Here is a 25,507-nt window from a genome sequence, read left to right as displayed (position 1 = left end):
TTGTGTACGATTATGTAACCGATTTTTTTCAGAGTATTCAACGCGGAAACCTTGGAGTACATAACGACCCTACCGCGAACGCATTTCCTGGGCGTGGACGTAGCTCAGGGTGTCCACATCAACCACATGATGACGACGCCGCAAAATGCCAAATACCCAGACACGATTGCGATCGTGTACGACGAGAACCGATCGAAAGTGACGTGCGTGTACAATGATCACAGCCTGTACATCTGGGATCTGCGTGACATCCGACGGGTGGGCAAGAGCCACTCGTTCCTGTACCATTCGGCTTGCATCTGGGGTGTAGAAACCGTGCCATTTAGCTATCTGAAGCACAACGTGTCGGATATGCTGCCATCGGATAGTTTTCTGACTTGCTCATCGGACGATACGATCCGTGTGTGGGACATCGATAACTGCGAAAGTAACGACCTGTACCGAAAGAACATCTACAGCAAGGAGCTGATGAAAGTGATCTACATCGATGAAGAGTTGAACTTCATTAAAGATGTGGACAATCCGATCCATAATACGGAGAAAAACTCCAGTTACGATGGAAGAAACGGAGTTCGATGCATCAAGATCAACCCGGCAAATAGTCAGCTGGCAACGGGTGATAGGAGTGGCAACATTCGAATCTATAATCTCAGTAATCTTAAGCTGATCACTACGATCGAAGCGCATGACTCGGAGGTTTTGTGTCTGGAATATACGAATGAGAAAATTGAGCGAAAGCTGCTGGCAAGTGCCAGCAGAGACAGGTTGATTCACATCTTCGATTGCGAAGCGGGTTACAGGATCTTACAAACACTGGACGACCATTCGAGCAGTATTACCTCGGTTCGGTTCATTGGGATTGGCAAGCAGTTCCAGATGGTGTCCTGTGGTGCCGACAAATCCATCATCTTCCGCAACTTCCAGAACAATGTCTTTCTGCGTGGCAACAATTGTTCCGGCAAAAATACGCTTTACGATATGGAAGTGGACAGTAACTATAAGCACATTCTGACGGCATGTCAAGACCGAAACATTCGAGTGTATAGCACGCAAAATGCCAAACACACAAAGACCTTTAAAGGTTCGCATTCCGACGAAGGCAGTTTGATTAAGGTTAGTTTGGATATGAGCGGCATCTACATTGCTACTTCTTGTACGGACAAAACCCTTAGCGTTTACGATTATTATTCGAATGAGTGTATGGCACGAATGTACGGTCACAGTGAACTGGTGACCGGGTTGAAGTTCACAAATGACTGCAAACACCTCATCTCTGCCAGTGGTGATGGATGTGTCTTTATCTGGCAGGTGCCACATGACATGATCGTAACGATGCAAGCTCGGCTTTCACAACAGGCTTTGCGTTCCGGCCATCAGCCTGTTCCGCGTCCTCTCTCCAATTCATTCACCGATGCCATTCTGGAGCATCATCAGCCAAATAACGAGCAGTACGGATCACCACCGAATAACCTGTTCATTGAGGACGCTCCTGTTACGCCTGGTTATCGGTTTTCCGATGTCGGCCAGCTTCCTCAGTGGGCTAAGCGAAAACCCACTGAAGATCAGTCGAATTCACCGGTTCTAGGTAGCAGTCCGAGTCAGCATCAAAATTTCGGTGGGCCGCCGAAGCCTCGCGGTCGATGGGGACAAAAAGGACAATTTGACGAAGCACTAGATCTGCGGAACATCGTTGACAGTCCGATGAATGTAACGTTCAGTCATGACAAGGTTGGAATACATCATGTTAACAATAATAATACACCGACCTCGGGTTATAACAGTGGCAGCTCTAAGGATGTCTACAGTAATGCCTATCTGAGTGAGGACAGTTCGATTGATAGTGGCCGGGAGAATCGGCGCGACATCACATTTCTGCATAAGAAAATATCCGAAACTAAGGCACTGAATTCACTCAATTCGGAGTCTAATACGGAGCATGACGGTGACGTTGAAGACATTTCCGACGGGGAACGAACCAGTTCCGAGCACGGAATGGTGTACTACCCGACAGCGGCGCCATCAACGCCAACGTGAGTTTTTTCAATTGTTTTTTTTTTGTGTTTTTAACGGGGTATTTTACAGAGATTTCAAAATCAACGAGATCGACGTCAACGAACTGCGCAAATCAATCCGACGGCAAAAATTGGAAAAGCAAGGCCTTAGTATCGCTACGCAGCTTCAGTTGCAAAGTGCTGCTTCAACGGGAACCGGCACCGGTACATCGGACGACGAAGATGAGGGTTCTACTCCTAGTGGCGATAACGCCGATCGTTCACTAGCATCTACGCTTGGTGGCAGCTCGGAAAGCATACCACAGCAAACGTCTTCCACCTTTTTGCAGGCGGCGCTGGATGGACCGGCTAGTCTATCGGATAAAGAACGTGGTAAGTTTTGATCTTAGTGTGTAGAAACGTAAAAACTAATTGTGATATTGTTTTCCTCAGCCCAAAGCCGTAAAAGCATCAGCGCGATGCACAACAATGATGCCAAAATTACCACCAGTATCTCCAAATCGTACGCCAACAACAAAAAGGAGGAGCTGATGAAGGTCATTAACGAGGCCAAAGCAAAGCTGGAGAATGTAAGTACCAAAACCACGAAAATTTGAATTTTCGGAAAACTCATTCCCTTGCTGCATTAGGAACGCTTGAGATAAGTTGTACTGTTATGTTTGATCACTCATTTCCGTTCTTTCCTCCCACATTTTTAGGGGATTCTAATTCATAGTAAGCGTGGCGTAAAATATTCACTAAATATAGTTCATTCTAAGGTGAGAAATATGTGTTCTAGATCCTCACGTACACTAAAGTCGTCAGTGGATTCAGTATTAACCACCGTACCGGCACTGCTTTCAGCAATCGTTCTGTGTCGTTTGCAAACCAACTGTAACCCAATAACAAACACGCTTCCACGCTGGGATTCACTGTCGACATCATTCCCAAAGCATTCGTAACCTCCCATGTGTTGTCTGTCGTTATCAATATGATACCGGCCGGTAGTGTGTGCTAACAATGATCAGCCCACATCAATCAGATTGATTTGTGAATCTATATGCTTATCTGACGGGCATCAATTAATCTTGAGAAATTTCATCCCTGCAGCGGCAGTAGCATTGTGGAGCTTTCTGACCGGCTTATCGTTTGTCGTGCAATGTAGATTTTTCCGCCAATAGAGGCGCTTTTTCTGCACTGTATGTACTACACGCCTACCCACAATTGATTTTGGCTTCGGCGTTGAACATATTGTTTGCTAAGAAGCAGAGAGATGGTTTGTGAGCCAGTACGTGTATGCCTTTGAAATCGTGAAGTTCGAAAGATTAGAAACTCAATTCCGGTTGCAATCAATGTTGATACTCATATTGGTGACAGTTTGCCATAGAATAACCAGAAATTGCTTCAATGCAGACATGCAGATTGAGCTGCTAACAACTTTTCGGATGACATCGGGTTTAAATGCGTTTTTTATTGAAACGTTAGTAAACCCAAAAAGTCCATTGCTTTTCTGCTTCAATCAATTACTTTTTCTTAACCTCACCAGACTAATTCGGAGTCCCTAATGCAACATTTGATTTTTCAATTCTGCTCTGTTTGCCATCTACAGTTTTCCTTTTGGCAGCACACAACACGAATGAGGATAAAGTTTGAATGTTATCATCAAAACATAAATAAATAAATGCAAAAAGAGTATTTGGATATAAATATCAATAACACTTCATCGGTACAATGAGCTCTGGTGGCTTATTCGGCTGAAAACCGATAAATGAAACCCCATTAAAGCTTCTCCTCACCCAACCCTCTCGATAGCACCCTTCATGTTGTATGTTCGTTTCACTGAATCCATTTGAACAGCATCGTTTTTGCCAGTGGGTGCCGTATTTGATATGATTTTATTTTTTAATTTCCTTTTCTCTTTTTTAGGTTGGTTACCGATCCGGTCTCCGCGCTAGTCAGAGCATTTCCGATCTAAGTCATCCGATGGGTGGAGGCGGTCCCGGAGGAGTCGGCCGATTGCAGAGGATAGGTGAGTGAACTGGAGTAAATCCGGTAGAGACAACACGGTGCCTTTTCATGCACAGTTTGATTTGAATATACTACACTATTTTGTTCTGTACAAATCTTGTAAACAAACTTCACATGAATCGCAGACACTTTCATGTGGTGCTTTTGGTTTTGGACACACGTATTTGTTATATGTTTAGCTAAATCTATCATTTGTTTGCCAGAAACTAACTAGCAGCACACTAATTAACCACATAAGCTATTCATCCATGCACAATTTGGTTTTTCAGCTACACAAATGAGTTTTTTGATGTAGAAAAAAATCCATGCGAACATGAGAGTAACGATTGTTTCACAGCGATTGATACACAAAAATTGAAACAAGAAAAGATTTTGTTTTTTTCTTAAGTTCACATCATCAGTGTTCCATTGATTAGCCACATTCAGGAGCGTTAAACCGCTTATTCTTTTCTACTTCTATTCCCATGCTGCTCACAATTGTGCACACACTGGCTTAACGGTAAATTGTAACTCTAAACTTACACTAGGTGACTCACCTTGTTCCTACCGAAACTATCCTTCACCTTCTTCCGCGTCAGGAACTCATAACTATCTAAACTGTGCTGTGCCTCGTTCGCGTCTAGTTCAGAATTGTGCCATGATTAATCAATTTCAGCAAGAGTTACCACCATACCCTAGAAACTTGGGCATCTATTCAAAACCGAACGGAGAAGATAGCGTCGAGGAAACGTTGATTAGACCGGAAAAACTTGAGCTTCCAGAACTGCCTCCGGTTCCAGCGGATAAACTTCGCAAACACCCAGGAATACTCAAAAACTATAAGTCGTGTCCTGTGTCACCGGTACACGAGGAACAGGAATGGAGTATTCTGTCCAACCAGGACGGCGAACCTGGTCCTTCGGAACGTCAAACGCGACACCAGTCCATGTATTACGAAGATGCCAAAACAATCCTGGACATGATTCACTCCGACACGGAGAAGATGATTCAGGAAATCACCAGCAAGTACGGAGATCTGGATGATTACGAACCGAACAAATCGGGCCATCAAACGAAACCGGCCATTCTACCCACTTGTCGTAGTGAGCCCAGATGCTTAGAGGCCGTAGTTGGTGAATCTCCCAAAGAGGCCAAATGTACCGCTCGGAAAGAAAGAAACGAGCACGGATTTCTCTCCGAGGACGACCCTAATTTTAGCTCCGACTCCCTAGAGGACTGTAGCTTAGACTTAGACATAGAGAAGACTGAACACGGTAGAAGTAAACGTAACACCTGTGCCAAACATCAAAAATTGTTACTACGACCGATCGATTCACTGCCGAAGCGTTCCGTTTCGGAATACTTCATCTACGATGGCTTCCAACCGGTACCGTACAGAAATGTTTCCCTTTCGGATATTCTGGACGAAGACAAGCGTAGTCCTGACAATCGCTTTCTGGAAACGCAGCGTCACTCCAGTGCTAGTTTCTTTCTTGGACAGCAGTACCCGGATCGCAAGAGCCAGGAAAGTATTCTGTCGGATGATTTTGGAAGTGGCGGTGTGAGCTATTGCAACAGTATGGAAAGCATTTTATCGGATGATTCGGAATGTAAGAGTGCCCCGCTGGAAGTGCTGTTCGAACGGATCAAGCGGGATCGTAGCTACTGTGCCAACCAGGACAACTACAAAATCGACACCGGCGGAAACTCGAAGTCGTACGGATCGAGCCCGAACACTGGCTGTGGTTTTGACTATTACATGCAAAGCAACTATTTTAACCGGGATCATCCCGATAGCTACGGGTACGAAAACTTGGAAACTGGCAGTAGAATTTGTGAAGCCCGATCACCACAGCACAGACGATTGGGTGTGCCCGGTATGACAACATCCGTCAGTTATCCAAGGTTTATATCGAGCTCCGCTATGACAGCCACCGCTGAAGAACTAATCGAGGAAGACTTTATCCCCTCCCTAACGGCAAAAGTCGCACAATACGGCGGAGGAACGGTAAAGAGCTTGAGCAAAGACTTCGCAAACCAGCGAAAACAAATGAACTCTAACCCGATGTACAATTGCGAAGGAAATGAGCTGTTCGTGCGAAAGACAGTCAACGCTACCAACCAAATCACCCGATCGGACATTTTTGGCAATGAATCGTCGGTGTATGTGATGAAGAAATCATGCAGCTTCGAGATCGAAATGGGTGGACGAAGAATCGCTCGAAATTCGAAAAAGTTTGAGCAAAATCTGCAGCGCTTCGAGCAGGAACGTCAGCAGCAATCGGAACGCTATCGACTCGGTGGAACACTGGAAATGGATTATGTACCGCACAAACCTCCGGTGGCGCATCGGCGATCGGCAAGCATGAAAGGTCGAGGTCGGGTGCGGTCCAAGGAGAAATTTAACACCATAATTGGACAGCTATCTGCTTCGGCACACGAGGACAACAAGCTTCGTGACTTCGTCAATAAAGACTACATGCCAAGGGATCTCAGTGTGGCCAGTTGTTCCAGAATTACCGCGCTGAACTCGGGAGATGAAAAATCTTTCGAAATTTACGTGGCCGAGAAGGGAGTCAGCGAGAATGATAATTTGGATAGTTTGGAGCTACTCTCAAAGCCGGACTTGCGTAAGGAAAATTCCATTGATTCTTTGGATGATTGCCACCAGCAGCAGGGACCGGAATGTAAAGAATCCCCTGTTAAAACTAGAGCGGAGCTAGACAAGTTAATCGATTACAGTTTGCTTTCGTCAGTAGAATATAATAGATTTTTGGATATCGAGAAAAAGATCGATATTATCAACAAACTGGTTGAGATGGAGGAACGCAAGCTGGAGCAGGAGCGAACGGCAAAGGAAAATCGAATGAAACCGTTCGAGTGTGACTCGCGACAGAAGGGCTACGTGAAGAGTTTAACGGAAAACTTCGATAAGCTTGCCAAGGACGCCCAGGAGGAGCTGGAGAACGAGAAAAATTGGCACTTTGCTCACACAGCCAAAATGAAGCGTAACTTCAGCCTCCCGGATGTGCTCGAGGGTGCCAAGTTTCAGTCGATAGATTTCCAAGATCCGGAAAATCTGTTCAAGCAAAAGGACGAGGAAGAACTGTCGGAGAAGGATGAACATTCGCTGGGATACGCGGAGGGTGAAGGTGTGAGAATGACGTAAATTTATTGTATAGTATTTGATTGATGTTGTACTCGGTGGAGCTTTTACGTTCATTTTTTTTTATCGTCGGTGTCCGAAAATGTTGCATGGAAATTGTTGTTCGATGTAGTGGTAGAATAGATCATTCTTGTAGGCGTAGCGGTTCCATGTTATGCTTCGCATGCTGCCATGCAATTGACCGTCACGGCTGAAAAAGTGCGGCGTTCTGATTTTCTTTGGCGCTGCTATTAACATAACAATCTTTGTTCAGCAAAAAGAAAATCACAACCTTTCACTTCATCGCTTAATAAACCCTTCAAAATCCAGTCACTGTATACTAACTATTAGAAACTATCCATGTGCTAAACTACTCCATAGATTTTCGAACCAAATGTCTGTATTTTTCTCAAAAAACACGCATCTTACCAACCATTTTAGACTGCTCCTTAGTTCACCCGCGCTAAAGTTAATTACCAAATAGTTCAAGTCGATAGTAGAATAATTTCTGCATTTTTTTTCGTAAAACTGCAGTGTTCAAAAATATACTGACAGTCACGTTACTTCACTTTGACTCGACCACATGTCCAAAGTAATTCTAAAGTCCCGATTTTTTTTCGAATTTTTCACATGTTTTATTTCTCTCTCTGCGCCATAAACAAAAATACCGAAACCAAAATCGTGTGCCCACCTTCCTCACCTTCCGTTCTTCGTTGCGTGCGTTCCGTAGGCGGTAATCCCCGAAGCTTAATCTCTGCGCAAGATAGTGATGAGTCATCGATTAGACGTGCTTGCTCGCTTAGCGATTTGAGTATGGGAAAAGGTAAAACAAAAACTGAATCGCCCAGAAACTTAGTTTGTAAGACAGTACACTTTACTGCTAATAAAAAAAATCGAATTCGTTTTATATTATTTTATATTTTTAATTTTTACTTAACAGTTTGCACTGAGTTTGTTCATACTTTCTATATTCAAATTTAAACTCAAACAGATCAGTAGCGATTTGAAATTTGGTATCAACAATGTTAAGCAATTTTTGTTTATTCAATTTTAAAGTTAATCTTTTTAACTAGCTTTCGGTGTGATTCGGAAAATAATATATTAAAAGCGAATTTTGTGTGGAGTCGCGTGTTTGGATTACTGACATTTTTTTACATCCCGACAGCCTCGAACTACAAGCCAGTACCCAGCAGTCGTAGCAACGTCCAGCAGCGAAGCGTTCCCAAACGAAGCACCTCTTCGGTCGGGAAGGGTGGCGCATCGCTATCCTCCGGTATGGGAGTGAGGAGTGTTTCGGTTGGCATGCTAAATCAAGCGGTAAGTTGTATGGTGAAGTGTATTATTCTTCTTCCTAATACCTAATACTCCTAATACTACACAGAGCGACTCTGAACCGGAACCTTCGGTGGTGACCCGTGGTGGTTTGATGAAACCTACAATCAGTTCGCAGAACAAAGTTAACGGAACCGGCAACACCGGAAAGTACATCAACCCCCGCAGCGCAGCCGGTATCATTAACCGACGCAAAGGCTTACAGAATGCTTACAGCAGTGGTATGTTCCGTTAGATTCTCTTGAACCGTTTTCTACCAACTGACCTTTCATTTATGTTTTAGTGAATATCGCTTCCGCTACCCAAGACGAATCCAGTTCGGAGGAGTCACCAACCAGCACCGTTAGTACCGTACCAGCGAAGCCTGCCGTTCCGCCCCGTCCACGCAGTATCGCGCTGGAACATAAACGAATAGCGAACGTCAATGCCAGTTTGAATGCGAAGAAAGCCCCCACCACCAACATGGAGATGGAAAGCATGATCAAGGACGGCGATCTGGATAACGCTGACTGTTAGTAGTAGCGGTCGACTTTTCTCACGCTCGTCGGATACATTGTTGTTATTTTAATTTTAGTGACCAATCAACTCTGCTCCAATATAATTAATCAGCTTGTACAAACGACGACGTCGGTCATCCAGCTGCACCAGCGGCTAAAGTCCAACGACGAATCCGGCGGCGGTAGTGGCAGAAATAATTCACTCATGATCAAAGAGTTGGAAAATGCGGTCATTATGACGCAGAACATGCTGATGAAGGTGACAAATAGGTACGTGGGGGCTCTTGTGGTTTGGGAATGGGTGTTAGGTGTCCCCTGTCGTAGTTTTATGGTCCTCGCTTGTTCAAGGTCTTTTGTTTGGATTTAATTTTACAGCCATAATTCCATGTTTTATATAATTAGGAATATTTTTATTATATTATTCGAAAAACTTTAGAATGTACGAGAATATAATAAATTCTGATATTAGACGTAGAATCACGTTTCACGGCAACATACTGAGGGGGGTGTAAAATGAAAAACTAAACATCGTGAGCGTCACGAAAATTGTCCAATCTCAAATGCTTGTAACTTAGTCAGTTTTTGAACAAATTTCCTTTATTCTTGAAACAGTCGAATGGTAAATTAGCAGAAAATTGTGGTTTTATTATGCTAACTATTTGTACTAGCGAACAATGTAGAGCCTTGTTTTAAATGCAGATGTTGATCAATCAGACCTGAAAACAGGAGTGTTTTCAGAACCGGGATGAGAAACAGGGGCCCGAAATAGATTGGGAATGACAGCTTACCTTTTCCGTGAAACCCCGTGAACTTCTCAAGATCGCCTTGGCTGTACCTACTTCGTGTACTATTCGTCGTAGATCTTAGAATCATGGATGTCCTGCGCCTTTGTGAAGATATCCGTCAAGTGCTTGTCAGTCGTTGCACTCGTACGCGTTCAGCTGCGATGTGGTCGCGAATAAAATGGCGTTTGAAGTCAATATCACGCAAATGAGCGGCTAGCGCAATCACTGTAAATGAAATACTAGTAGGGGAATTGTCGGTAAAATGAACAGAGGTGGTAAAATGGACACCTGCTTAAATCTCGACTATTACGTTTAAAAAAAGTACAAACTCCATTGGCACCTAATCTTAGATGCACTAGAAGCTATTTAAGACAAACTATGCGACAGTCAAACAGTCAAACAACGAAAATAATAAACAAAAACAAAAGACACGTTCACATTCGTGGTAGTGATGTTGTTTTTGGCTTACAAGAAATAACCTTTTTTCTAGTGTAAAACAGTTTGTGCTTATATCTGTGCTCAGACTACTAACCACCAGAAATCATTAAAGGTTAGTAATTGATTGAACGATTTTTTCAATATTTTTGAGTATTTTCAATGACACGTACTGTGCGGGTAAAATGGACAGCCCATAGTGATGGTAGAAAAAATAATGCAAATTATCATTTAAAATTATAGATGCTTTGTAATTGTATCGTAAAACGCAAAATTAAAGCTAGGCCGATGGCAGCGTCTGAGCGTGCCGTTGAATACGGCATGTCCATAAAACAAGCTTCCACTATTTCACAGTTTCTTGCGGATAAGGTTATATATTGTTAATAATTCTACGACAACCGGTGAAAATTAAACTGTGAGTCACCTGCATAACTGTGTCACCTGTAATCGAACAACATTTTGCTACCAGTTAAGCGATAATTAAAGTTCACGTCCAAGGTGTACTTATTACCACCTCTCTATGTTTATTTTACCCACACATTTTACCCCCTCTCTTATTAAAAAAGTTCAAGAAAACTTCGCAAAATACTATATTAGAGTATCTCTACCTATTTTTTGCATCAATCATTAGTTGCTCAGTTAAGGTGCGCGACCTACTCATGATTTTAGTGTTTAATTGTGGAGAAAATTGAGAAATAGCTTAGGGTGTCCATTTTATCACCCCTTCCCCTATACTTCTGGAATTTCAACCGCATGGAAAATCCATCCAGATCCAATGAAAGGAAGAAGAAAAACATATTACAGTGGTGCTCATTACTGGAGTCACTTTACGGTGGAATCCGAGTGAAGTGAATACAGCCATGTTACGGGACTCACGTAAGTGAGAAAAACGTCGCAAAATGACATCTGCCGTGGAATCTGGGAAGTGCGTAGTTCATGAAATTTTCGACACCGACAAAAATTTTTTTTGGTACCAAAAGTCTTAGAAATGCACAAAACGTCAAGATCTGGTGTTATCTGTAAAAACGGAAAAAATCGACTTTCTGGGACATAGAAATTTTTGAGCTGGAAAACATTCTCATTTCACTTATCCTATTCGCAATTTCACTTCACTGTCAATCGCACTTCACGGAGGTAATTTGTGTCACCTCACTTGAGGTGGAATCAGGAATAGGTCTCACTGATGTTCTGACAAAACCTGGATTACTGGACAAGAGTTTCTGGACGCCATAAAACATTCAAGCTGTTGTTTGCTTGTGCCGAAAAAAAATTCAGGGATTTCATCCGTTGTGAATCCAGCGAAAATTTCAGTCGGTTTGATTTCACGTCGTGAGAGTATCGTCTGCCGCCAAAGCTGGTTTTATCAGCACAAAGGAAACTTCAACTGCATTCAATTGAAGCTTGACCTGGAAGCACCAATTTTCGAATTATTATTGAAAAAGGTCTTTACGTCTTGTTCATGAGCGCTTATAAACTTCTCAAAGACCGCTTGGCAGTGCCTACTTGATCAAAAATGCTTGTAATATAAAATGATGATATCATGGTGAATATGGTTAACGTAGAGCCTGTCTTATGTTAACGTAGAGTTATAACAGCCTGTCTTATGTCAACGTATTTCGTGCAACAAGTTTGGGAATACACTGTGGTCCCTTTTTACGCGGGTTGTTTTCATGCGTTTGCGTATTTTTAGTCGATTCGGAAGATTATTTGTACGCGGTATCAAATAAGTTTAGTAGGTATAGTATATCTAATCTAATCTTTTAAATGCGGTACAACCAACCACGTTAAAAGCGACCCCAGTGTACACTCGATTTAGGTTAATCAGTTTGATGGTATGAAGCGGTAAATTTCAGTAATAATTGAATTGATTGAATGATTGATAAGCTTGAACAGGAGCGTTGTTATTTGACTTGAAGTAATTTGAAAATAATGTTGAAGATCGCTGAAAGACTTTTAGATAAAGAACCACTTCACCGTTAAAACAAAATAGTATGGATGGAACTGAATTTTGTTTGATGAAAATTTTATGTCAAATTTTAAATTTTAGTTAGAGGCACCAAAAACAATTTTATTATTATGTCAATTGAAAATATGTAGTCGTCCTTAGAAGAACGGTTGGTTTTAGCTCTACAAAGCTGGGAATTGATCAAATCATGGCTTCTTTCTCGTTTTATTCGGGAGAAAAAATGTCAGGATACACGATAGAACAAGTCTCTGAGCAGAAGTGATACCGCTAAATACTTTGTTCAAATCCTCGCCTTTGCAGATTACCAACTACAGATGACGACGTATGATTCTCGTTTTATTATCTCTAGCAGCATTCCCCACCAATTCTAACATTTCTGCAGTAAGGGACTCCATTACAGTCACCGGATACTGCAGCACCAACACGCCAAATTTTTATTGCGCAGCAGATGATGAAATTGGCCTACAGGAAATTAAACGGGACTTTGTATTTCCCTTGACTTGGTCTTTTTTGCCAAGATTGACCGGAATATCGACACGTCAATGCACAAAACTACCTGTACCTGTATGATAAAAAACAAAAACCTGTGCGTTACCGCGTAAATTAAATAAAAATTACGTGGATTTTTTAATTCACGCGGGTTGGGAACCAAGACTTCTAAGTCTTTATTAAGGGGTCGTACACAAATTACGTAACGCTAAAAAATCTAGATTTCAGACCCCCTCCCCCTATGTAACAATAGGTAACGTTCGATATGACCCCCCCCCCTAAAATTACGTAACGCTGAACTGCCTAACCCCCCTCCAAAATTTTCAATTTCAAGCATACATACCCCTCCCCCCTTCATGCGTTACGTAATTTGTGAACGACGCCTAAGTAAAAAACTTAGTCAAAAAAAAACTCAGGCCTCTGAAGGATTTGGAATGACCGTAAAGGAGGACAATTTTATTGCAAGTGATACTAGTCGTAGTCTCGAGTTTTTTTTTATAAATCCTTCCTTGGTGGTTTATTTTTCGCGGATTTTTTTAATTAACGCGGTTTTTACGTGGATTTTCGAATTACCGCGGTTTTTGACGATGTTCGTATCCCTTGACTGTATCTATGGAGATGACTAACACCACAACCAAGGGGAGCTCCGTAGCCGCAAGGTTACAGAGTCCGCCTTGGTAAGCGGGTGGTTGTGGGTTAGAATCTTAGTAGAACCAGGCCATTTGGTTGCCAAAGGACTGTAGCATGAGTTTATTCTCAGGCTTCCCCCAAGTACCTTTCCTTCAATCTGAATTCTACAGTACCTCTGTTGACTCTTCTTCTAACAAAATTAAGCCCCTAACTGGTGTGAATAACGTATGAAAGTTCTCTCCAGGGAATTGTAATTAGGCGATATTGTTAGGAGGGACAGAGGATCGGTATAGTAGAGTAGTAAGCTTGAAACGGAAAGGAAAAACTTACACACAAGCACGGATATGGATGATAAGCGTATCACTTACTTCAATAGTGATACTGCCAATAATATGAAGTGCGGAGTACAGAAAACACCTGGGTAATATCACAATAGATCTGAGCTCTGGTCGCAGTCCACACAGGAAAAAAAAAACACCACAACCAGGCGGTAGATAAAATGGAATGAAGGAATGTTGAAAGGGGACGGACGGCCTGCACACTGTTTGTAGGATAAACTGACGAACGTTGTGCGAGAATTACATCAGTATTTCGTTAGGTCAGCTGTGTATATAACTGTCAACAAGCATCTTGTTAAGATGGCACCGCAGACAAGTGCCAAAATACCTTATTTTAGACTTCCGTTCAAAATTCTAGTATTTATATTTTTATATCGTGTATCACGGTTTCTAGAGTCCAACTTCTCGTATGAATTTCTAGCATATTTTCTTGAAAAAATATTACAACTCATGTTGGATAAGCTCTAGACGCTTCAATTTTTTAGCCCAGGCGCTTTGAAAATCAACCGAATGAATAAATATCCTATCGGATAAAACTTTCTTAAAACTCTTGAACTGTTAAAATTAGGTCGCTATTTACGTGTCGCATAAAAATCCGCTTGAATCCCACGTAAATTCTGAAAGCTGCGAACAAAATATATACTTGTTTTGTTCATTATATTGAAAAAATTAAAGGGCAGACCAAAACAGAAATCAAAAAAAGTAAATGGGTTAGGAAAAATTAGACCATATCAAAGAATTTTGTTTCTAAAATTCACTCAATATTTTGAATGAACGCGTTACAAACCGTGCAAGAAAATCCACCTTAAATGCGACTTCCAATTACTTTTCAGGACCATTCAAAATAAAACCTTTTTTTCTCACATTCCAGGAACAACATCGGCGATAGCATCAACCTAAACAACAGCACCAGCATGTACGAGAAATGTAATGACATCCTGAACCAGGTCCAAAAGCATGTAAACAATAGCGGCTGATGGCAGCCCTATCAACGCTCATAGCAGACATAGCAAGCGGGCATTCCAGCAGCTGACTGTCGTCGATAATCGCCCTGGCTACTACTGTCTGCAACAGTATAGAAGAACTTGTCCATCAGTTTTACTCTATGTACTTTGTTTTTGGGAATGTATAGGCTCTAGGAGAATTTTGCGTGTGATACGATTGTTTTGTGATTGTGCGTGTGACAATGTGGTTGTATCGAGAGCAGGAACACTTCACCGGTTCACACTGTACAATAAATACCACCTTCCCTACGCCAGGCAAGGAAACTTAACAAAATAACAAGATCAGCTTTAACGCCCAGCGCGAAACGAATGTTTTTGATGGAATTGTCGTAACCCAAAAAAAGAAGAAAAAAAAAACGCGTGAATGTGATTAGTTTGTTGTCGTTGGTATTAATCATTGCCAGATGGCAAGGTAGAATAAAAGTCGAACTAAACATATGAAATGTGCTTAATTCAATTACCTACGTAACAGAAGCAACGTTGAAAACAGAATCATATTTCGTCCAATTTAGTTGATAGTTATTTTATACGGTTTTTAATGATAGTGAAAGAGATCACGAAATGTTTATGTTCGTCCGTTTCCCTCGAGGAGCGGAAGTTTTTGAGAAAGGAATGCGCCATATCTAGATTTGTTAGTTGAGAATGTTTTTTTTTTTCGTTGAACACCAGTTCTAGGAGTCATTGGTAGGTTAATCATTTTAGCGCTTTGAAACCTTTCAAAACATTTTGAAGAAAGGAAAATATTTCTACTGTTAGATTTACCCTCTGTTGCACCGGAGAGTATTCCACGTTCACATTCTACAGTCAAGTGTTTCGTTTCTAAATTCTAGTTTATCTAGCTTCGGACGTTTGCCATTCTTCGTAGTTATGTTAAACTCAATTTTTAGTCAAAGGCTTGAAATAGAGGAGAGCTTAATTCCACCCGCTCCTAGCAAGATGTAACAACTGAAACGCTAAGGCTCGGTCGTTTTGTTGAATTGTCCTTTTACTAGTTGCAAGGCATAGCTGTAGAGTAGGTTCTAATGTTCCATCAAACTCGTTTAACAAATTCTAGTACTTTAAATGGTAACGCATTGAATAATCACTTAATACCTATTAAATCATATTGATTTATCCTACTAAATGTAAGCAAAGTTTTAAGACAAAAAAAGATTTGAGTCCTGTACCCTCACTCTCTCCTATTATACCTTCTGTTCCAAATAGAGTTCCGATCGTGTCGAAATAATATCATTCAATATAATGTAAAATTGACAGAGATCAAATTAATCGTATGTCATCAGTTGTCGAGGAAGGTTTTCCAATTGCAAATGTTAGGCAACAGCAGAACAAACCACAAACATACACACAAAAAAGAAACCTCAAATCAGCAACACTTGATAGTAGCAGTAGCTGAAACGGAAATCAGCGATTTCACTAGTAGAAAACAGAGAAACTTTGCTTTCATCTCAACCTCAGGCTCATCCTAACATTTTGCTGTATACTCAACTAAACTAAAAAATACGAGGCAAATAAAACTTACAAAACACCTCTTGTAACTAACAGAAAATATGAAATCAATTAACAATGATTAGGCTATTAACGTACAGTTCATCTAGCTTTGTACCACTAAGTCTAATTTAAACTAATTATTCTGACTATAATGCTCGAGTTCAAATATGAGTTGAAAGGATTGAGGAGTTGAACATCGGTAACGTGAAGGAATTTGTTTGCGGCAGTTAGGTTTGCAGATTAGTATGAACCGTAAGATTTGAAGCGATGGGAATAATTAACTGGAAGTAAACTACTGAGTATTTAAGTGTAGATTTATTCCTCTGATAAACGTGAGAAGAACGAAGCGTCAACACTAACTTTATGACGAGAAAGAAGAAAATATATTTAAAAAGTCATATTTTGAAAACAAGCAACTGCTTTTGGGGCGTTTGATTTGCCATCCATTTGTTACCATCTATTTAAGCCCGCTTACTAGCTTACTTAACACCTAACGCTAACCGACAAACATTTGCTTCTGTTTCTTTGCTAGCTTCTTTTTTTTCTGTAGAAGATTTCGCCTGCACACTCTCCAGGGCAAGCCACAAGTGTCTCTTCCCTTGAAGTGCGATACTTTAACGGACAGATGAGGCGGTTTTTTGCCGGAGGTCATCTCTTGAAAATGTGCCCATGCGGGGGCCCGCATTCCTTTTTTGTTGGCGATCTGTACAAAGAAGCGCAATGCCAAACCACATGCGACTCCAGTCGGGGAATGGGTAGGAGGTAAGTACCTACGTTTAATTGTTAGTAGGCTCGCTAATTTTCCACTAATTAGCCACCGTAGCGTAGCTTGAATCTTGCGGACGGGTTGTGCGGTATGAGTGAATGTGTTTGGAAAGGATGTGTACATAGTTGTAAAAACGCTAGTGCTGTAGTTTAACCAGAGTAACGTTATTCCACATTGTGTTGTACTGAACGAAGATATATAAATAAACACAAGTCAGCCACTGTTATGTTGCAAAGAGACATGAAATGTGTTTTCAGCTTAGAGAAAATTCCGAATTGTTTATTTATGAGTTTCCGAAAATAATTCTTACAAACGGCATGAAGCCTTCTGTATGTTGCCGAATCCATCGAACCATGAAATAGTAATGAAAGTAGTTACAGAAAGAAACTTAATATAGCGTGCTTTAAGGTGGATGGTAGCGGGGGAGAGCTGATCAAAACACGTTTGGCCTAAAGTTTAACCCCGTTAGAAAACAAAAACTTTTTTTTAAACCGCACTTGTGAACCCTCTTAACTGCGTCTGCCAAACTTTCCACAAAGTAAAGAACCTTTTTTATAACCTCAGTTTTCATTTGGAGGATGACTCCCAGATTTTGCAGCATAGTACAATTTTTGGCCACCCCAATATGTAATGAAAAGTTCAACTTCAAACGGTCATTTTATAATTGAGAAAAAGTGCAGCTTTCGAAATTCTAGAAGACGAAGAAACTATTGAAAAAGTTCTCAATATATGGCCAGATACTCATGGTTGTTATACATCGGACCTAAAAATAAGTAACGAGAAGAAAAATAAATAGTGCAAAAAAAATTGTACTTATGCAAATTGAAAAAACTAGTAATAATAACATAACAACTAGCAATTTTTAAACCTTTCAATGTTCAAGATGAACTACTTTTTGGAAGGATAAATGAGGATAAAAGTCTCCCTTAAAAGCCAAAAAAAAAACAAACTATGTGGAATTGTTTTTAAAACAAGTTCTTTCACACTTCTAGTTGGGTTCTATTTGCAAACTGAAATATACGTGGAGAAAAAACAACAAATTGAAGTATTTAAAGCCATATTGCTGAAGATTTTTCATGATTCGATATAAGGTACAATTCGATATAAAGTACATTTCAATTATCGAAATGTACCTTATGTCGAAGTTCGTCTGAATCAGTAATACAGAATTGTCCCGTTCATTGATAATTGAATTTTAAAATTCTCCTAATTGCCCGTTATATTATCTAACATCATCCAAAAGTTGTCCAATTCCTGATGGTGCCACTCTAATGAATTTATTTAAAAGATTCGATCTGTTTTCTAACGTGAAAGATATGAGTCTTTGCTAACACTCACAGCAACTGGTTCGAGTATTAGCTAAGTGACATCGCCATCTGAATTTTCACATTATGGCTGTTCGCTACGAAAAATGTACTAGATCAATTCTGTTACTACAGCATTTGAAATCAGAATGAAATTTCGCAGCTTGATCGGCTCCGAAACTCCAAAAACAAATTTGATTTATTTCATCGACATTAAAATTTAAAATTCCAATAGTTTACCTGCTGAGAAAAAATGCTTTTTAAGACTATGGAAATTCTTTATCGCGGAATGGTTTCTTCTTATAAAGGCATTTGTCTAAACATGCACGTAACTAAAACTGTAATTTGATTCTACATTGCCTTTGAATTAGCATATTTTCTCTCAAAATGAAAATGCTAAAATGCTAAAGTCACTCCAATTTTAATACCTGAAAAAAATCCAGCTGGAGCATCAAGTTATCGTCCAATTAGTTTATTCTCTTCCATAAGCAAACATTTTAAAGAAAAATTCTTCATAGAATGATGACACATATCGTTGAAAATTCAATTTTTGCAAATGAGCAGTTTGGTTTTCGTCATGGGTATTCGACTACTCGTCAGAGTAACTAACATGATTCGTACTAATAAATCTGGAGATTATTATATAACGGTTTGATAGCTGCAATGCCCAATTTCCGTTTTCCTCTTTACATCAGAAAAATGATACAAAGTTACTTGACTGACCGCGCTCTTCAGGTTAACTATTTGAATGGTAAATCCGACTGATTGTCTGTTAGAGCTGGTGTAGTACCTCAAGGAAGTAGGGGAACTGCTCCATTATTCATCTTATTAAGCCGATATTAACGAAGAATGCACGGATTAAACACCAAATTTTCACGAAATCATTGAACAAATAAACTAAATATGCTTACGTGCTCTTATGGAATCGTTTAGCATTGTATTTTTAGTAAAATAAGCTAGATTTATCCTGAATTTTGTGAAACAAACCATTTTTCACAACGCTTCCATATCCATCTGGAAACTTGAATATCTGCTCAATTATTTATCTCACGACGCCCCCATATTCATCACATTGTTAATCATGACTGAATCACACTTCATGAATGAACGTACCCGCAAACCGTCGTAGTAGGTTATCTAGATATCCGCTGCAGTTGTTTACGTGCAAAATTGGTAACCTAGGTAACCACTACAGTGCTGTAGATTTATGTCAATTATGTCAGAAGAATTCAACATTTTCAGTGTGATTTTTTCGTAGTAGTGAGTGATTTTGTTAAGTGATTAAAATGAAAAGTGGTTCGCTAGTGATGAAAAATACTTTGGTTGGCTGCTGAACGAGTCCCGTTGTAGCCATGTAGAGCAATGCGTGGATTTTGTTTTCTGAGGTAGGTGATTGAATTAAATGAGTTTTCGAGTGCAGGCCGACTACAATATCAAATTTAGTGCTTTTAAGTGAGTTTTTGAGGATTATGCTTTATGAGGAATCTAAAGTGAACTAAGAAGAATCCATTCCATGGATTAGCAGATTAATTTAGGTAGAAAATATGCGTTTTTTACCCTGTTTTAAATTGTATCTTTAATTTTGTCTTACAAGTGAAAATGCAACTGACCACTTAAGGCGCAACAAAAGATTAGTCACTTATATTCTTCTTTTTCTGAAGAGTCATTGGGTATTATTGAGTGATTGGGTATTATTGAGTGAAGTGCTTAATTACGTTTCAGAGAGGTAGCTTTGTGAAAAAGTATTGTTATTTAACAAATACTTGTAAATATTCTCTTCAAGTAATTTATAACCAAATGCATTTATCCGAATGTTCCACGGAACAGCGTCCAAAATATGTAGAAAGACAACAACGTGGAAAAACAGTGCTTTTTGTCCTTGTAGCATTTTTATCTTCACAAAATTAAAATCGCTCGAAAAGCCATCATCGATAATTTATTATAAAATTTTGAGTAAAGCTAGTCGATTATCTCCATCTTGAGAAATATTATTCGCCATATAAAATGTAAAGAAAACAAATTTTGGATTTTCGTGAAGATACGCTCCATTTCGAGTAAAATGCACAAAACTTTTTTAAATGCACGAGTGAGGAAAAAACAAGCAACAGCTGATGTATGGTACTGTTAGAACCTTTAAACGCATCAATGATTTTTTTTTTCTTGGAAGTCTTTCACATCATTCGAAATAGTGGACATTTGGTTGTAACAAATATTTTATAGCTTACTTTTTCAATGAAAAATAAAATGAAGAACAGTACTTTTTTTGTCTTGTTTTACATTTAATTGGGTGAATTATGTTTCTAACGTTGAAGACGAAACTTTCATCATTCATATAAACAAGAAAAAAAAACGTGGGAGTTAACTTTTATTCACAAAAAATTGAATACGTTTAAAAAAAAAATTTTCTCCTTAAGAGTGTAAATTGTCTCTAGTGTCGAAAAAATCTTTTTCTGGTTTTAATTTTCTTATCGTACGATTTCAAATTTAGTTTATTTAATGCTTAGAATAAATATTCAGATAATTTTTTAGAACGTTATTTAGATAAATCGATATATGGAAAAGAGGTTCAAACTTCAGACCTTTTTAAATGTTAGTCTAGATGAATTTTCAATAGAAAAGTATGTAAAGTTTCCTAGTGTAGTTGGGACTACACACTCACAAATGTTCATTAAACTCTGAGAAAATGTTGCCAGCCTCTCAGTCGATTAACCAAAAATGTGTCATATAATGGTGCTTATTACGGGAGTCACTTCACGGTGAAATATATTTCACTCTCACGCTCACTTCACTTTTTAGACCTATTCCCGATTCCACCTCAAGTGACGTGACAAAAATCACCTCCGTGGAGTGAGATTGACAGTGAAGTGAAATTAAGAATAGGACAAGTGAAATGAGATTGTTTCCCAGCTCAAAAACCTCTAAGTCCCAGAAAGTCGTTTTTTTCGTTTTTTTAGATAACACCAGATGTTGACGTGTTCTGCATTTCTAAGACATTCGGCATAAAAAAAATGCTTTTTTCGGTATCGAAAATTTCCTGAACTAGTTTGCATTTTTTACATCGGGCAAAAAAATGAAAATTTTACCGCTTCAGGGCACGGATCGAATTCGGATTCGTTTCGTTACTGAAGAATAAATCCAATATTTACCATTAGATCACAAATCAATCAACTTTAAGATTTATGGCATCTTCGTGGAATCATTTCACCGTTCAAAATGGTCGTGAAATAATTTCACGCGAAACGTCGCTTTTTTCCGTTTTCACTTCAATGATATGACACTCATAATAACTCAGGTTCTAGGGCAGATGTCACTGCGCGACGTTTTTCTCACTTACGTGAGTCCCGTAATAGGACTTTATTCACTTCACTCTGATTTCACCGTGAAGTGACTCCCGTAATAAGCACCATTGTATGTATTTACACTTGTAAAGAACTAAGAGGATTAGTTTGGAGCCGTCAATCAGTAGAAGATTAGAAAAAATTAGAAAAAAAACTATTGCTAAAAACGGAACCAAAAGTTGCCAAAATCGGAACGTGCCAAAAACGAAACTTACCTGTATTAGAAAAAAATCGAGCTTAAATTCAAAATAACTAATAACTCGATGCATTTAGAATGTTAACTACCAAAAGCTTTCTAATTCGGAACGTCAATCTGGATCTTTTGAAATCATCAGGACACAACTATTTTGAAAAATATTGAAATTAGACTTATGGGTTGGGTTTCGGCTACACAGTCTGTCACTGATTCAAAACGGGTGTTTACTACTGCCCGATGTTTCGGCCACAGCTTTTGGCACCAGGTGAGTACCATTTACGCTGGTTTACTTCACACCATCAAAAACAGCATTTCGCAACGAAACAGAGTGAGAAGAGAACAAATCCCATAATTGTCAAAGCTCAAAACTTAACGAAACAAATTGCAGATAGGTATACAGTATAGATAGTGTAGTGCGGTACTGCAGTGATTAGTGCACAATAGTTCTAGGTAAGGTAAGGTAAGGTTGGCAAATGGCTGGACACGTGTAACTTGAGACCCTAATGTGGCCATTCACCTCTGTCCAGCAACTCCTATCCCAACCTCCACGTGGTGCCGACCGGAATACGAGTAACCTCAGCGGAGATCGGGTAACCAACCCCGGTGGAAACTATGGTCGTTTGCTGACTGGGAAGGGGGTCGTACGCGGCTGTATCCCCATAGGGGCGGCGTACAACAGCGTCTGACCCGGAGCGGGCGGCTGAATTATGGAATGCTGTATCCCGCCAGCTACACCTAAGATGGCAGCCCCATCAGCAGGATGTAGGTATCGCGACCCTGGTAAGGTAGCATACCGATACCTTTCATCAACCACGAACAACGATTTTAGAAATACGGAACGGATCAATCGGCAAAGACCTAGGCTACGAACACGGAAAAAGATTAAGGTAAACGATTGGAAATTGGGTACTTGGAACGTCCGATCTCTCAATGAACCGGCGCGGGCTGGCTTGCTTGCTCGAGAACTACAGCGGCAGGGAGTCGAAATCGCAGCGATTCAGGAGGTTCGGTGGCCAAATTCCGGAGAAAGGGAATTCCGTGCAGTAGACCCTATTGCACGCACTTCTTTCAAGTACCACATCTACTACAGTGGCGGCAAAGCAGCGGAACGGGGCGTCGGTTTCGTAGTGCTGGGAAATCAGAAAACAAGAGTCATCCGGTGGAGGTCCGTAGATGACCGTATATGCGTGTTGAGGATTAAGTGCAAATTCTTCAACTACAGTTTAATCACCACCTACGCACCGACAAACGACAAATCCGATGAAGTTAAAGATGAGTTCTATGACAAGCTTGAGCGAATCTATGACGAGTGCCCAAAACACGACGTAAAAGTCGTCATCGGAGACACAAACGCACAGGTTGGGAGGGAGGAATTCTTCCGTCCGGTCATTGGAAGGCATAGCCTTCACTCGTCAACCAATGAAAACGGCCTGAGGCTGAAAAACTTTGCCGCGGCCAGAGGAATGGCCATATGTAGCTCCTATTTTCCACGTTTGAATATTCGGAAACACACCTGGAGGCATCCAAATGGAGAAGCCTGCTCCCAGATCGATCACGTACTGATTGATGGTCGGCACTTTTCGGATGTTACTGATGTTAGGTCTTTTCGGGGACCAAACATTGACGCTGACCATTATCTCGCCGTTTGTAAGATCCGCACGGTTGTCGAACGTGCTGAAATCTCGCACAGGGAGGACGATGCGTTTCAACATTCTGCGGTTGAAAGCTGATGGCGTGGCAGCAGAATACGCCAGAGAGCTGGATCAACGGATCGCAGAACAGCAGGAGGAAGGAGTGGAAGACATAAATGGGCTGTGGAGCAGTATTCACGGCGTCATCGAAACGACTGCGAGAGAGGTGGTAGGTACGACGCGTGGTAGACAGCCTAACGGCTGGTTCGATGCCGAGTGCCAGAGAGCGACAGATGTGAAGAACCGTGCCAGGAGCCGCATGCTCACTGCGGCTACGCGTCGGAACAGAGAGAGGTACAGGGTGGCAAGAGCTGCCGAAAATAGAACTCACCGTCGGAAGAAGCGCGAGTACGAGGAGCAGATGCTCGCCAGCGCAGAGGATAGCTATGCTGAAAACGACGTGCGGAGATTCTATAGAACTGTCAACAGAGTCAGAAGCAGGAATTTCCCTGTGCCGGTCATGTGTAATGACAAGGACGGCAACCTGCTTACTGATAAACCGACGGTTGCAGCCAGGTGGAAGGAGCATTTTCAGGCGCTATTGAACGGTGAGGTACCGGATGAGCAGAGCAGGAACAGGATGACGATTATGAGTGACGAACAAGCTGTGGAGCCACCAACACAGGAGGAGGTGAAAAAGGCGATTAGTGAGCTGAAAAACGGCAAGGCGGCTGGGAAGGACGGTATCCCGGCCGAACTTCTAAAAGCGGGAAGCGAGCGGCTGTACTATGCGGTCCACCAGATAATACTAAGAATCTGGGAGGACGAACAAATGCCGAACGACTAGTTGGAAGGCCTCATATGCCCTATCTATAAGAAGGGCCATCGATTGGATTGTGGCAACTACCGAGGGATAACGTTGCTCAACTCCGCATATAAAGTGCTCTCCCGTATCCTGTTCTTCAGATTGAGACCATTAACGGAATCCTTTGTTGGCGAATACCAGGCTGGTTTTCGACAAGGGCGTTCCACGACGGATCAAATTTTCACCCTGCGACAGATCCTCGATAAGTTTCGGGAGTACAACTTATCGACTCACCATCTGTTTGTGGACTTCAGGGCGGCATACGACTCAGTGAAAAAAAACGAGCTGTGGCAGATCATGCTGGAACACGGTTTCCCTACGAAACTAATAAAGCTGAGTCGTATGACACTGGAGGGATCAAAATCGTGCGTGCGGATAGCTGGCGAGACATCAGCCGCGTTCGTGACGTTGGATGGACTGAAGCAGGGGGATGCGCTCTCCAACCTACTGTTTAACATCGCTCTTGAGGGTGCAGTACGAAGAGCAAACGTCGAAAGAAACGGTACGATCATCACGAAATCTCACATGCTTCTTGGTTTTGCGGACGACGTCGATATCATCGTTATCAACCGTAAGGCCGTGGAGGAGGCTTTCGTACCTTTTAAGAGAGAAGCAGCGAGATTGGGACTTGTCTTTAACTCTGCCAAAACGAAGTACATGGTAGCTGGCAGAGAGCGTGGGAGTCCCCGTGGTGTTGGTGCTGAGGTGGAGATAGATGGGGAACGATTTGAAGTGGTTGACGAATTCGTTTATCTTGGTACGCTTGTGACATGTGACAACGATATGAGCCGTGAAGTGAAACGACGAGTTGCAGCTGCGAACAGGGCTTTCTACGGACTGCGTAACCAGCTAAGGTCCCGTAGTTTGCAAACTCGCACAAAACTAGCGCTGTATAGGACGCTGATACTCCCGGTGGCCCTTTACGGACATGAAGCATGGACGCTGAAGGAAGCTGATCGACGAGTGCTCGGAGTTTTTGAGCGTAAAGTTCTGCGATCGATACTTGGCGGTAAACTGGAAGACGGAGTGTGGCGCAGACGCATGAATCACGAGTTGTACCAGGTATACAAATATGCTGATATAGTGAAGGTAATACAGCGGGGCAGGCTTCAGTGGGCTGGACATGTAGCCAGGATGCCTGACGAGAGAGCCGCCAAAACTATCTTCAGTAGAGAACCAAGAAGAGGCCGTCGACTCCGTGGTAGGCCTCGCACGCGGTGGATGTGCGCGGTGGAAGAAGATGCACGATCTGCTGGTGTACGGGGAGACTGGAGGACGGCTGCCCAAGACAGAAGAAGCT

The 25,507-nt window shown here is 41.3% G+C and overlaps 1 protein-coding gene across 6 annotated transcripts in view; it reads left to right on the top strand.

Annotated features, from left to right (window-relative positions):
- The window catches only part of LOC129732314 (uncharacterized), a 214,329-nt gene extending 197,810 nt beyond the window's left edge, over positions 1-16,519 (top strand). For 5 of the 6 annotated variants that reach the window (XM_055693111.1, XM_055693115.1, XM_055693114.1 and 2 more), the window contains 12 exons: positions 33-2,030; positions 2,083-2,384; positions 2,445-2,581; positions 2,711-2,770; positions 3,918-4,020; positions 4,547-7,150; positions 7,874-7,966; positions 8,309-8,460; positions 8,525-8,696; positions 8,759-8,986; positions 9,050-9,242; positions 14,487-16,519. In XM_055693111.1, the coding sequence (XP_055549086.1) occupies positions 33-2,030; positions 2,083-2,384; positions 2,445-2,581; positions 2,711-2,770; positions 3,918-4,020; positions 4,547-7,150; positions 7,874-7,966; positions 8,309-8,460; positions 8,525-8,696; positions 8,759-8,986; positions 9,050-9,242; positions 14,487-14,592 (6,148 nt within the window). In that variant the 3' untranslated portion in view covers positions 14,593-16,519. The remainder of the gene's footprint in view (positions 1-32; positions 2,031-2,082; positions 2,385-2,444; positions 2,582-2,710; positions 2,771-3,917; positions 4,021-4,546; positions 7,151-7,873; positions 7,967-8,308; positions 8,461-8,524; positions 8,697-8,758; positions 8,987-9,049; positions 9,243-14,486) is intronic. The other variant, XM_055693117.1, reaches the window with a different exon arrangement.
- Positions 16,520-25,507: the final 8,988 nt, after the last annotated feature.

This window comes from Wyeomyia smithii, chromosome 3, assembly GCF_029784165.1.
Source record: "Wyeomyia smithii strain HCP4-BCI-WySm-NY-G18 chromosome 3, ASM2978416v1, whole genome shotgun sequence".
Lineage (NCBI taxonomy): Eukaryota > Metazoa > Arthropoda > Insecta > Diptera > Culicidae > Wyeomyia > Wyeomyia smithii.
This window is presented reverse-complemented; position numbering and strand designations above follow the sequence as displayed.